At 47.7% G+C, this 12,925-nt stretch overlaps 1 protein-coding gene across 4 annotated transcripts in view; it reads right to left on the reverse strand.

Annotated features, from left to right (window-relative positions):
- PSD3 (pleckstrin and Sec7 domain containing 3) overlaps window positions 1–12,925 on the reverse strand; it is a 178,920-nt gene that overhangs the window by 82,342 nt on the left and 83,653 nt on the right. For all 4 annotated transcript variants that reach the window (XM_019490691.2, XM_014596132.3, XM_059724583.1 and 1 more), the window contains 3 exons: window positions 9,833–9,945; window positions 6,604–6,662; window positions 438–527 (listed from right to left, as the gene is read on the reverse strand). In XM_019490691.2, coding sequence (XP_019346236.2) covers window positions 438–527; window positions 6,604–6,662; window positions 9,833–9,945 — 262 coding nt within the window. The remainder of the gene's footprint in view (window positions 1–437; window positions 528–6,603; window positions 6,663–9,832; window positions 9,946–12,925) is intronic.

Genomic DNA, 12,925 nt, shown 5'->3' on the forward strand with positions numbered 1-12,925 from the left:
AGCACCTCTAATGGAACTGCATGGGAAAAAATCTGTATTTAAATATTCCATCTAGGGCCAGCCCTTCGACTTTCAGTAGCAAGAACAGTCAGACATTCTGCCTGCAATTATCATCACAGAACACTAGTGTACCACAACCTCACTGTCAGTTATAAAGAAGCTACAGCTCCTAACATACAGAGACCAATGCAGGCACTTACCTTTCTGCACTGAAAGACTCTCATTAGGATTCCTATGGAATGGATTTTGCAGAAGGAAAATGTTTGGGTACTTTGAGAGGAAAGAGCTATCCCATCACTAATCGTGAGTGACAGACAGGATTCTGAGATTGGAAAGACCTTCACTAATCACTTGGCCTGTGTTGTCTGCAACTTAGCCAGTAGGGGCAAAACTAAGCCTTATATTCTACATGGGCAGGCATTAATAAAATCCCTTACCTTCAGCAACCCCTTGGGAAAGTCCTTTCCATCATTCATGCCCTGAAGGTTGGCGATGAATTCTTGACAGGTCATCTTCTTCCCAATGTTCTGAAAGGGGCCAAAAGATACATTCCATAAACAACCGAGCCTACTGCATGATGCTTTTCAAGAACAATTCAATCTCAGCAAACCAGGCCAGAGTGGATTTCATTTCCTTGCTTTGTTTCAAGCCCAAGCATTCATAGAATTGCATGAACTTCCTATGCAAGCGTGCCTGTGCGGTCACAGCTATGACAGACAGAAGAAAGGTGCATTCACAGCCCAAACCCCCTTAAAAAAAAAGAAAAACAGTGGCTATCAAATGCCTGAGATGATGGAGAGGAGGAGGATGAGGATGGTGGTAATGGCTCCTAGCATCTGCACAGTGCTCTTTTTCATCCACTGATCTCTAGACCTTTCCAAAGAACTTTAAGGTCTGACTTCAAAGAATGCTGGGCCCTGGTGCTAAAGCAGCAGTCTGGAAGCAAATACCAGGCTTATAAATGGAGATATGGATGGAGAAAGGAGGCTTTACTCGCACCATGGCACCCGTAACCCTTGCCTTCAGTAGCAATTGTCTTGCTCCTAAGGGAAAGCATTGCTGCACTCCTGGCATGGGTACCCCACGTAAGTCACTGCACATGGGCAGCAGGGCAGTTCTCATAGTAGAGGACACAGTGACATTTCCATTCTAAAGGAACCTATCCCTGCTTATACCCATCTCAAACTTTCATGTCCCAGGATGAAGATTTCCAGGGTCAGTCCTAGGCTTAGGTGTGAGCAAAGCAGACTTGAATGGTCTGGCACAAGCTACACCCAGCTGGGTCCTGGCACGTGGAATGGCCCTTTTGTTGAGCAGCTGGGTAGAGAGAGGTCTGGATCTGCTTCCAACTGTACCTCTGAGGCTACTGTATATTGAACCTCAAGATCAGATGTCAATTGAGAGCGAGTGCAAGTGATGCAAGCAATTCTGCTCCAACTGTCCCCTCCTCCCTTTCCCCCTCCACCAACTCTGCTGAGATAAGCCTCAAAGATCAGGTCCTAATATTTTCTCTGCATGGTGCCTACTTCATTCAGAACATAAGCTGCAGCATGAAGCAGGGCAGTGATATAGGCCTTGTGGATTTCAGCCTGGTTTTTGAATAAACTGCTTTTAATTATGGCAGAACAAGTTTGAAGGGTGGCACACTGTGAAAGAAGCATGGGTTTGCAGGGAAGAGTGTGTGTGTGATGTGCATTATCATTTTATCCCTTCCCCAAAAACCAAAGAAATAAGCGAGAACTTGGCAACACCAGAACAAAGACCAGAAAAATTCCAAATGAGCTCATCATTATGAAATGACTAATGGACACGGATGCTTAATGTCAGCACTACCTACAGATTGCTGCAGAAGATAAATGCAACTTTATGTGAGAATGCTGGCTGGTGGGGGGAGAGGTTATCTAGTTTTCTTTTACCAGCTGGCACATGCAAAGCAACTGAGGAACTTCAATATTTGCTTGCCTAGGCACTGACCAAATTTGAAGAAAAGTACAATCAGGGCTTGAAAAGAAAAAAAAAAACCACACACGCACCACTACCACATAAAAATGGCAAATAGATCTTTTCCCAGGGGAATGCCACCAGAACCTAATTATTCATTTACAAATCATATTAGTTTTCTAGCCCTGATGGTAGCCAAGATCAATCTTCCAAGCATGGCCACAGTATAACAGACACAGAGAGCTCTCCCCACACTGGGCTGGCAGGCAGACTGCTCCACAGCTTCTGCTGCTACTTAAGAGCCTCCACTGGCTCTCTGGAGAGTGAAAGTTGACTTATTTATTGTCAACTTTTGTGGCTACAGCTCAGATTCCTGAGGGCAGCAATGAACCTAGTGTGAATTTCACTCTGGTTCACCTCAGGAAAGCTCTAGACAGCAGGAGAGGTAGATCTGGAGGCCTTCGCTCTGGAGGAGGAATCCAAAGGCAGCCAGCCTAGCGAAGGGCAGAGTAGCGAAATGCAGCTACTTGGGCAAGCAGGAAGCTGGCAGAAGGGTGGAAGAGCGGGAAAGTCCCCCACACATGGCAGCCAGAAGCCTCTGAGAAAGGAGAGCTGCAAGAGGGAATGCACTTACTTCTCTCAGCAACCAGGCTGGGGAAGCTCCACACATGAAAAGACATGTAACATGGGAGGACACAAATAGAGCACAGGGAGGAAGCTGGTGAAGCCAGTTCTGGGTCCCACAGAAAACTGGAGATAGGTCTGCAAAAGCCTGCCCTACAGCAAAGGTATTCCTTCACTGCTGAGTTAGCGCAAGTGATCACACCTTGGTCTGAGTACCCTGGTTAGCCCGGCTTGGGTATGAGAAATCACACACCACAGCCCTGCCCAAATTACCATGTCCTCACTAAGGCTACATTCACCCTTGTGTGAGACTGTGACGCTCCTTGGCTCTGTGGGCTGCAGTAAGCCAGCTGCTCCAGGACTCCTTCCCAGTGACCTGCAGGAGAATTCTTCTGTTGTCCTGGGTGCACAGAGGGCTTGCAGAAAAGCGCTGGAGAGCCAGCAGCACTACTATAATTTAGTCTGCACCCTCACTGCAAAGCAGGTAGACTACCAGCCCGAGTGAGTACCTCAGCTTCCAGCCTACACTCCAGTCATGCCAGCTGGGCAGAGCATACAGCAACACAAAGCCTGTGGTGCTGTATGTGGTGCTGCTGTGTAGAGACAGCAACTCAGTTAGGGGAAACACCCACAGAAGAGCCCAAGATAACTGCAGCAAACACAGAGATGGAGAGCACTTGATCTGTTATGGGACTTGTGGTAGTTTACGGTCTTTGAACTGCATGTCCTTTAAAAGTCCATGGCTCAGGAGGGAGAAAAGGAAGAAGGCAGGCTCAGACCCAAATCTACCCCGACAACAGGTCAGGCAATGCTGAAGCCTGCTACTGCTGTAGGCCAGCAGTTAACTGCTAACCATCTACCCCAGAGCCAAGAGAAAATGAGGAAGAAGGGAACACCTCTGACCAACAATGCCCCCCTGGGACTACCCTGCAAGTGATGCAAATCGCACACCTCTCCTTGGATCAGACCTGAGTATGACCAGAACCAGCTGGCTGCAACCCTCCACTCTGGTGCTGTTCAGCTTCAAAAACACCAGTGTGGTGTTAGAGGTCAGATTTAGGCTCCTGCTTGATAGTCAGACCCTAAAGTTATACTTCCTGCCCCTACTTGGTGAGGACAGCAGCTCATGTCATGATGTTCCCTCTTGTACACACTCTTCCCCGACCCATGGCAATGACTTCAGGACAAGGAGGGTATGAGAGGCTACAAGGCAGGGTGGAAGAAAAAGGATTGGTTGGATAAGAGCTTGTCTACACTTGATGGTTAACAGGGTGCAAAATTGAAGGAATGAGAGTATGCATGCCTGAAATTATTTCAAAACAGTTAATCAGGAGCAACTTTGGTGTAGACAAGCCCCAGGAGTCATTAATTTGCTACCTTAGTAGGCTGGACTGCATAGCAGAGTCATGCTAACAGGTTAGAGAACCATACTATAAGTAGAAAAACAGGCAATCATCGTAAATGCAGAAGAGGCTGCATTCAAAATTAGAAACACCAAACTTACCACCTAGGCAGAAAATGCAAAGCAAAAACAAATACATATTACAAGACATCCAAGGGATTAGAGAACAAGAGAAATGTGTGTGATGCATTTTGTTAGCTCCTGCAACAGCTATTCTGTACCCGCATCTGCAGGGTAAGGCAGCCAGCAGAGAAATGGAAACCACTTTGTTTTGGCAGTAACAGAAAGGCAGAAATAGGATCTCTAGCTAAACAGGACCAGTGTGATAATATCCATGCTGGGGTAGGTTCCCATACTCACTCTGCACTGCTCTGTGGGACATCCTATCCAGCTGAGGACTGAGCTGCTGCTCAGCATGAGAGGACATCAAAATTTGGTCCTTCTGAGGGCAGAGTGGGCTCACAACTTTGCTGCCTTATCTAACCCTGTCAGCTGAGATCTGCAAAGCCACATTAGGGATTAAGACTCTTCCCCATCAAATTTCTTAAGAGGTGGATGTCAAAATCCCTTTGGCAGCTTTGTGGTAACTTCTCCAAGTTTCTCACAGTCGCACTGAGGCCCATCCCCAGGCACTCCTCAGCAGAATAAGGACAGCTCTGCCCCAAGCCCCTTTGCCCATTCAGAGACCCATTGGAACTGGTGCTTGGGGCATAGAAAAGCAGGTCTCCCTACATTGTTGGCAGAGTCTCAAATACAAATGAAGCAGCTTGCATCAGAGCAACACAGGAGAGGATGGGATCCCTGGGTGCCTGCTACAGGCATCATATCATACAATCTTTATCCCTTTTCTGTTGCCCAGGCTGCAGCATCTCTGCTTCCTGCCACATCACCCCTCTGAAGGTGAGAGGAGCATTTGATGCACAGGCTGTGGCCAGGAGTGAATTTCAATAGCAAGACAGGCTGACCTGCTGAAACACAGCCTCCTCCTGAGCATGCTAGTCATCCCCTGCCACCTAGTGGCCAGGACTACAATGATACCAAACCAAAAAAAAAAGGGGGGGGGGGAATGAGGTGGGTGGGGGCTATATTATATTTATGACTAGATTATGAAGAGCTCTGGCACACTCCCCTACCTGTTATATGCCAATGTGAAGGGTCTGGCCCTCCCTTGCACAAGAGACTGACTGATCTGTTCCTTCTGCCTGTGGCCTGGGCATAAGATTCCCCCAGAGGCAGGAAGTAGGCCTTGAAGACTTAATAAAGCTCCCCTGAGAACAAAATGCTGCTATGCTTTCCTCAGGGAGCTCTGCCCCAAATGGGCCAATGTCTGACAAAGCCCTGAATTAAGCCCTTACACTACAACTCTTGCATCTTTCTGGGGTGCATCCAACAAAAGCAACCCCCTTCCACAGGCACCTAAGAGGTGCTTTGTGAAGGACAGCAGCATAAGCTCCTGTTAACTTCAGTGGGACTGCACCTGCCCCAGCAGTGACTGGTGGCTGTTGAGTATTCTATGGAAGCACATTCAGTTTCTGGTAGCTGTCTTTTTTCAAACAGGGAAACCAAGGCTCCTGAGAGTTAATGCAATTCCACTTGCAGCTAGGGTTGCAGAATCAGATCCTAGATGCACAGTGGAGACTCCCAAAATGTTGAGAAAAGAGGTAAAATTTCAAAGCGGCCATGTCTCATAACAGGAACACGCAACAGGGATGTTACATCACTGGAACATGCATGCTCCTATGATGCTCAGAGACTGGACACATCCATTGTCTTAGATTCATAGATGCTAGGGTCGGAAGGGACCTCAACAGATTGAGTCCGGCCCCCTGCCTAGGCAAGAAAGAATGCTGGGGTCAGATGACCCCAGCCAGATGCCTATCCAGCCTTCTCTTAAAGAACCCCAAAGTAGGGAAGAGCACCACCTCCCTTGGAAGCCCATTCCAAATTTTGGCCACCCTTACCAGCTTACTAGGTGTTTTGATACCTACAATCAGATCCCTCAATCAGCTTTCAACTCACAACCAGCTGCTTGAACATGCTCTGTTCCCGGGTGGCTTCCCAGGCTGCCCTGACCAGCTGTTTCCCAAACAGTCATCCCCTACACCTGCATGTTCTTTCATTTATTGCCCCAGCTGCTTTCATGGCGTGGAGAGGACAAGCCAAAGAACAGTGCAGCTTTTGGTCCTGAATAGGCTTGCTGACCTTTGGCAGGACTAGCCTATTAAAAGAGGGGCATGTAGAGGAGAAGAGCTTTCAGTTTCCTCCTCCTGGATGCGATGCTATTTGCACACAGCCTCAGTAAAGGGAATGAGCACAATCTCTGCCTGCAGCTCACAGGAGAGCCATGCCTGCCATTAGAGTCCTTCAGAAGAACAACTCCTTTCCTCATCTGTGCACTGCTGGATTTGCTTGACAGGGCTGTGGGCTTTGAGATGCCCCAGGGAGGAAACGTAGAATATGCAAATGTACTTGAGAATTTGGCCCCCTCTGCCACATGCATAGCAGCCAGTGTCAGCTTGGTCCTGAAAGAGGAGTGCCATGAAAAACAAGATATGCTTGAAAGGTATGAGGCACCAGAGGTATCTCCCTCCTTGAAAGCACAACTCTGACAACGTATTCTTATCACGCATACTCACATGGCCATGCAGGTCCGTGTTAAGCAGCATCATCGCGCATGTGAGGCAGTGGACTCCATCTGACAAAACAGACATAAAAAAGATCATACCCAGCCTTGTGCTGCCCAGAGCTGTGTATTGAATGATAGCTCAGACCATCCTGGGACCCTTGCTGGCTAACTGAATCTGTTTATTCCTTTAAGGTGAATGGGCCATTAAAGACATGCCCAATTAAACAACCAAGAGCAAAATCTTTTAGCAGGTCCCAAAAGAATTCACATGAGTGTCTATTCCAGCCCCTCTTGCACACTACAGCTACAAAACCCACAAGTAAAAAACATACAACATGTCACAGACTATTTGAAAATCATCAGTTTGTCCACAAGTGGTGTTTGAATTACATGTACTACCTGAGGTGAGAAAGGGATTAAAAAGGGATGGAGATAACCCAAGAGTAGGCCAAGCCATGACAGCCCTGACCCTCGATGTACCAGCCAGCAAAGTCAAACATGTTTAAGAGGACAGCAAATATCACTCTTCCGTGCTCAGGTAAAATAAGGAGTTGTGTCTACATGGGTGACTAATGAGCATGAATAAACTCCAGAGCTTACTGGTCCCAAGCATGCTGTTTGAACATTTGCCCAAGAGCAAAAAACTTCAGAGAATATTGCTCCAGAGTTTATTCGTGTGTAGCATGTGGATCCCAGTCGGAGAAACCCAGGCTGCCAGGGGGGTCAGCCTGCTAGCCCAGGGCTGCTCTGACTGAGCTCCACATGCTGTGGAGAGGCTGACTGAGGCACAAGAGTGCTTCAATGCGAGGGCTGCCTACTGGCTAGCCTTGCACTGAAGCACCCTGTGCCTCAGATAGCTGGGAAAGCATCCGCACATGCACTATTGCATATGAAAAAACTCCACAGCAGGGCAGTACTCATATTTACTACCCTGCTGCAGAGTTTATTCGTTTTGTGTGTCCTAACAGGGGTGCACATGTAGAAGCTGAGATGTTTACTGCAGTTAATTAATCAATCACGCAGTGAATTAGAGGTGCACCAATACATCAGTTCGATAATGGATCGGCACTGATATAAAGAAAATTGACTGTATTGAAAAATCAGCTTGATGTACCCAATAATTTGGTTGAAAAATGTTCGTGCATGCATGCAGCCACAGGACAGAATGTAGGCATTGAGGAGCACAGCCCAGCACCTTGGAGAGCTGTGTGCAGCTGGTAAGTCTGTTGTGGTAGAAGGGGAGGGGGGAAGGAAGGGACGTGGGGGGGGAAGACCAAGGCCCTTGCAGTGAGGGAAGGAGTGGGGCAAGGGCTGGGGGAGGCGCTGCCAAGCCGGGGCAGGGCGGGATATGGGACGGAGCCACAGGGCAGGGTGGCTCCCACCGCTGCGCACACTCCGGAAAGGTCATGGACGGAAAGGTCATGTGCCCCAGATCTGCACGGGGAGGGGGGTGGGCTGCAGCTGCGGGCTCTTCCCAGCACATGGAGGCTGTGGTCAGGGCTGCGGGGCCACGCTTGGGGCTGTGCTCGCAGCGCCTGGGGGGTGCGCTCGGGGCGGGTGGTGGTGGTGCTGGGAGGGGGCTATGGTGGGGCTACAGCTAAATTTGGCTGCAGAGCACCCCCATAACCCCTATCCCAGCACCGCCACCTGCCTGCGACAAGCACAGCCCCAATGTGCAGGGAGCACAGCCCCAAGTGTGGACCTGCAGCCCCAAGTGCAGCCCCCACGCACTGGAAAGAGCCCAGCGCAGCCCCAGGCCCAGCCCTCAGCTGCAGCCCCTCCCATGCACATCCAGGACACATACCTTCCCCGCCACCCCTTGCTCTCCCGGGGTGCGCCCAGTGGCAGCAGCTGCCCCACTGCTCCGCGACCCCCAGACAAGCCTCAGCTCCAACCCGTGCCCTGCCCCTCCCCACCCTGCCCTGGCTGAGCAGCACCTGCTCCAGGCCCTGCCCCACTCCCTTCCTCACTGCAGGGACCTTGATCTGTCCCCTTCCCCATGCCTTTCCCCCCTCCCCCCCCCACCATCCACCACAGCAGACTTACCAGCTGCACACAGGTCTGTCAGAAATCAGGTCAGTATTGGCCAATATGCCTCCTTAAAAATCGGCTATCGGTATCAGCCCCCAAAATCTCTATCAGTGCACCCCTACAGTGAACATCTCATGTAGGTGCTCCCACTAAGTAAGAAAGGAACAATCATTTTGAGGGACAACTCCCCCGGTCACCATCACAGAGTACAAGGGTTACCTGTTACCCTTTAAGTAGGCCCGATCCTTAAGGACCAATCAAAGCCTTTAGTTTTGACTAAAACGATACCTTTTTTAATTTAACGCTCACCCTCTTCTCAGGATAAAAATGAATTTAGTGCCAAGTCAGCTGAATGTTACAGCAAAGCAGATTTAAACTGCATCTCAGGAAAAGCTTCCTAACTGTAGACAGCAGGACAATGGAATAAGCTGCCTAAGAATCTCCCTCACTAGAGTTTTTCAAAGTCAGGGTAGCATCTGTATGGGATGGTTTAAGACTACCAAATCCTGCATCTGTGCCAAGTGTTGGATTAGACGACGGACTTGAGGTCCCTTTGAGCCTTATGGTCCCAAGAACATTTACTTTAAATCCTTGCATAACCCTTCTTTAACTTCCAGACCAGATTCCTGACACTGTCATCAAGCATGGTCTTCTTCTCTCCTCCCTGTTCTTCCCTGGGTTTTGTTTGTTTGTTTTCCCTCCAATTTCAAAATTGACTGAAAATGTTAGAAAGTTGATTGTTAGCTGATGCTAGCCAGCCTAAATGAAATCATTCCAGGGTCTGAATACTGTGCCCAAAATTCACCCCCACAACTTGCAGGGATTGGCATAGTTTATGCCAATCTGCGCAGACTGCCTGCTCAGTCTTTCACATATGATAGCTAGTGGTTCTGACATGCTGGATAGGGACCTCTATTCAAAAAGGCACTTAGGCACCTAAAACAACCAGCATGCAGGTAGCCAAACTGAAGTACACAGGACTATGTGCATGCTAAAGGATCTAATTCAATGCTTGGCATATGCAGGAGGCAGCTTAGGTTTCCTGAATAAAAAATAAGAGAATTTGCATCCTCACCATCGTCAAGCTTCTCACCCTCTTCTACAACCAGTATATTTTCACACACATTCTTTGTTATGTTTTTAACACATAGTTATTCTCAAGAAGAAGGAATGCACATGGCCTTATAGTGAGCGGAAGTAAAAATTACCTTGAGTTGAAATAGTATTGGGGTTACACTGATAATATCTGTTGGAAAAGTGGATTAAAACTCTCTCTCTTTCCTGAGTTTCTCCGATTAGTGAAAAGGCCTTAAAGAAACTCCTAAAAAGATAAAGAAAGCTTAAATTAAAAATGTAAATCTCTACTGGCTGCTAAAGCATTTAGATTTTAGCACAATTCAAAGTAAGGGATAAATGACTTCATGCCTGCAACTTGTTTCCAAGAGTCTTCTTACAAAAGAACACCCAACTAGATAATTATTCCATGTGTATTTAATCCCATTTTAATAAAGGGTGAGAGGTAGGTGAGTTACTAATGGTCTCGGAAGAAGGATAAACATGCCAATACAATATTAAATCATGTAAAATATTTTCTTCTCCTCTTTTAAGGATGAAATGGGGGGAAACATGTGGGGGGTATTTTAGGGGTAAGGAACACATCAAGGATAAGATACAAGAGCACCACTAAGGGCACTGTCCCCTTCCCCTAGGTCTGTTAGAGGGGCTCATTATTATGGACAAAGTAATTTTTAAGGTCTTTTTTCATTGCTCTCTAGTTCAGTGTTTTTCAGCCTTGTTACACCCACAGCACCTGCAACCCCTCCATAACTTTTTGGAATTTAGAAGCACCCCATTTAAAAACTGATTTACTTCTTATAGTCCGTACCTTCTTGCACCCCATGGCACCCTTAAAAGAATCTCACAGGGTGGCAGGATGGGCAGCAGCAGGCAGGGCACCACTGAGAATATGAAAGGGGTTGATATCAGTGCTCAGTGCTGGCAGGAGCCACTCAACAGGACAGACTGGAGAGCTTGAGGGTGGGTCATTAAGACCCCCGTCCCTATAGAAGGCAGAAGAGTATGACATCAGCCACTGGAGGTGCAGAGGCTGGGGCCAGGTGAAGGCGGCAGGGTCAGGAGCTTGCCATGCCCTGCTTTTTCTGCCACCTGCCCCCTCCCTGTCCCCAGTCTGTCATGCTGGATAGAGGCCTCTATTCAAAACAAACACAATGCTACAGCTGGTCCTCCTTGGACTTGAATGCCGGAGCCTGGAGTCATTTGTTCCTGCAGCACTCCCACGAGCTCTGGGAGCATCAAATGAGTGGAAGAACAAGCTAGGTGGAAAAACACAGCCCTATATCTGCCTGCCCATCCATGGCAGAGCACATCACTCTGAGCACAGGGATGATTGACACAAGACCTATACTTGGCACCTTCCTCCACTCCTACCTGGCTCCTAGAGCTGATGGGAGTGGCCCTGGGGAATGGTGTGCTAGGGGCACTGCTTGTCCATGGGATGTACTGGGAGAGGCCCAAGTTGAACAGTGTGGGGAGAAGTGACCACTTTCTATCTTGTGCAGGGCCAGACGCCATGGCAGCCTTCACACAGTCTCACAGCATCCCAGTTCAAAATCACTGTTCTAGATGATCAGTTAGGCCCAGACCCTGCCACTGCTCAGACAATGTTAGGTTGCAGGGGGGGCTTTGCCCAAGTCACGGGCAAGCAGTGATGATGGTGAAAACAGTAACAGCTCAGCCAGGCCTACATATAAAATCTTTATGACCAACTTGAAATACAGTGCATCTTGCGCAAAAAAAGCAAGGTGACAGCTGGGACCATACAAAATAGAGCAACCCCAATTGGTTTTATATTCTCTATGCTAAATTATGTCAAATGAAGAAAACTGTTAACAGAGACCCAACACGCTCATCATGTGTGTGTACCTAAGAAAGCAAAAGAAAAAGGCTGAGCCAGTGAAGGCAAGGAAACTATGTACGTACTTCAACTGACCTAGCAACTAAAGAAGACAAAAGACTAAAGATGCATTTCAAGAGAAACTTGTAAACAGTACAGGAAAGATGCCCTATCCATAACAAATGCACCTTGCTCACATTTCTCAAACACAGGCATCCAATGTCAAAGGTTTTACAAATGTCTCAATCATTCAATGTATGCCTAGAGGTTTGTAAAAAGACCATCACCGGTACAAGCTATTGCAAAGGGGCTGCAGAGAAACACAATTTTCACACCTAGACAAATACAAAAACAGGAGCTAGGCAATTTAACAATTGTAATATGATGGTCACCCTTTTCCTCTCTGTTTTGTCTGGATTCTAATCAACCAGCTATCAAGGGAAAATGCTTTGAAGCTACACAATTAAACTGTATAAGAACTAAGCAAATTTGCCAGCAAGGTGCGCGCTCCAGAAGAAACAGAGAGAGATCACTGCAATATCGTGCCCAACTTAACCGGCAACAGATCCTGTTCAGTAACGGCTGCAAGACTGAACCAGCTTCCTCTGCCTGCATTGGTGAGAAAACACTACTACAGCTAAATATGTAATAGGACTTTGTGGTGTAGTTCATTTCACTGGGAAGGAGTCTTTTTCTGTCATTTAGTTTTATAGCTTGCTTGTGGTATTGTTATTAAAGCCTTTCTGCTATTGATGAACCAGGTGGAGTGTCAATTCTTGGGGCACTAGGTTTAAAAACCCACTTTCTAAGTGCAACAGTGGTTGGGCCAATGGGCATCAGGCATCTTCATCTATGCTGGGCAGTGGGGAAAAGTGGCAGCAGATGGATCTTAGTGCCAGCTTGCCTTGGACCCAAACTGAGCCCACCAGCAGAAAATGTTGCTGACCACAGCACCAAGGAAAAGAAGCAGGAGGCTGTGGCTCCCATGCTTGAGCACAGCAGTTCCAGGAGCAGTCTGACCCTCATGAACTGATCCTCACAACCCTTCCACAAGGGAGGTATATTCTATTCCCATGTTACCAATGGGAAACTGAAGCACAGACTCACCCCCATGGTCACAACTGAAGTTTCATTAAGGGGGCAGGGAAAGCAGGTGAGGGGAAAGGGGACACATATCTTCCAACTTCCAGTTCAGTTTCTTTATTACAAAAGCATCCTTCCCCCAAGAATCATTACTAGCAATGCCAAATCTTAGAACAAAAGCTGGTATATTCCTTAAACCCTGAAATCCTGGCTGCTTGCAGATGTTAAAAAAAAACAAACTCAAAACCATACTTTACTGGAAGAAGCAGCACATTACTTCGACCTGGCTCTGCAGCGTCTGTAT

Source organism: Alligator mississippiensis, chromosome 3, assembly GCF_030867095.1.
Source record: "Alligator mississippiensis isolate rAllMis1 chromosome 3, rAllMis1, whole genome shotgun sequence".
Classification (NCBI taxonomy): Eukaryota; Metazoa; Chordata; order Crocodylia; family Alligatoridae; genus Alligator; species Alligator mississippiensis.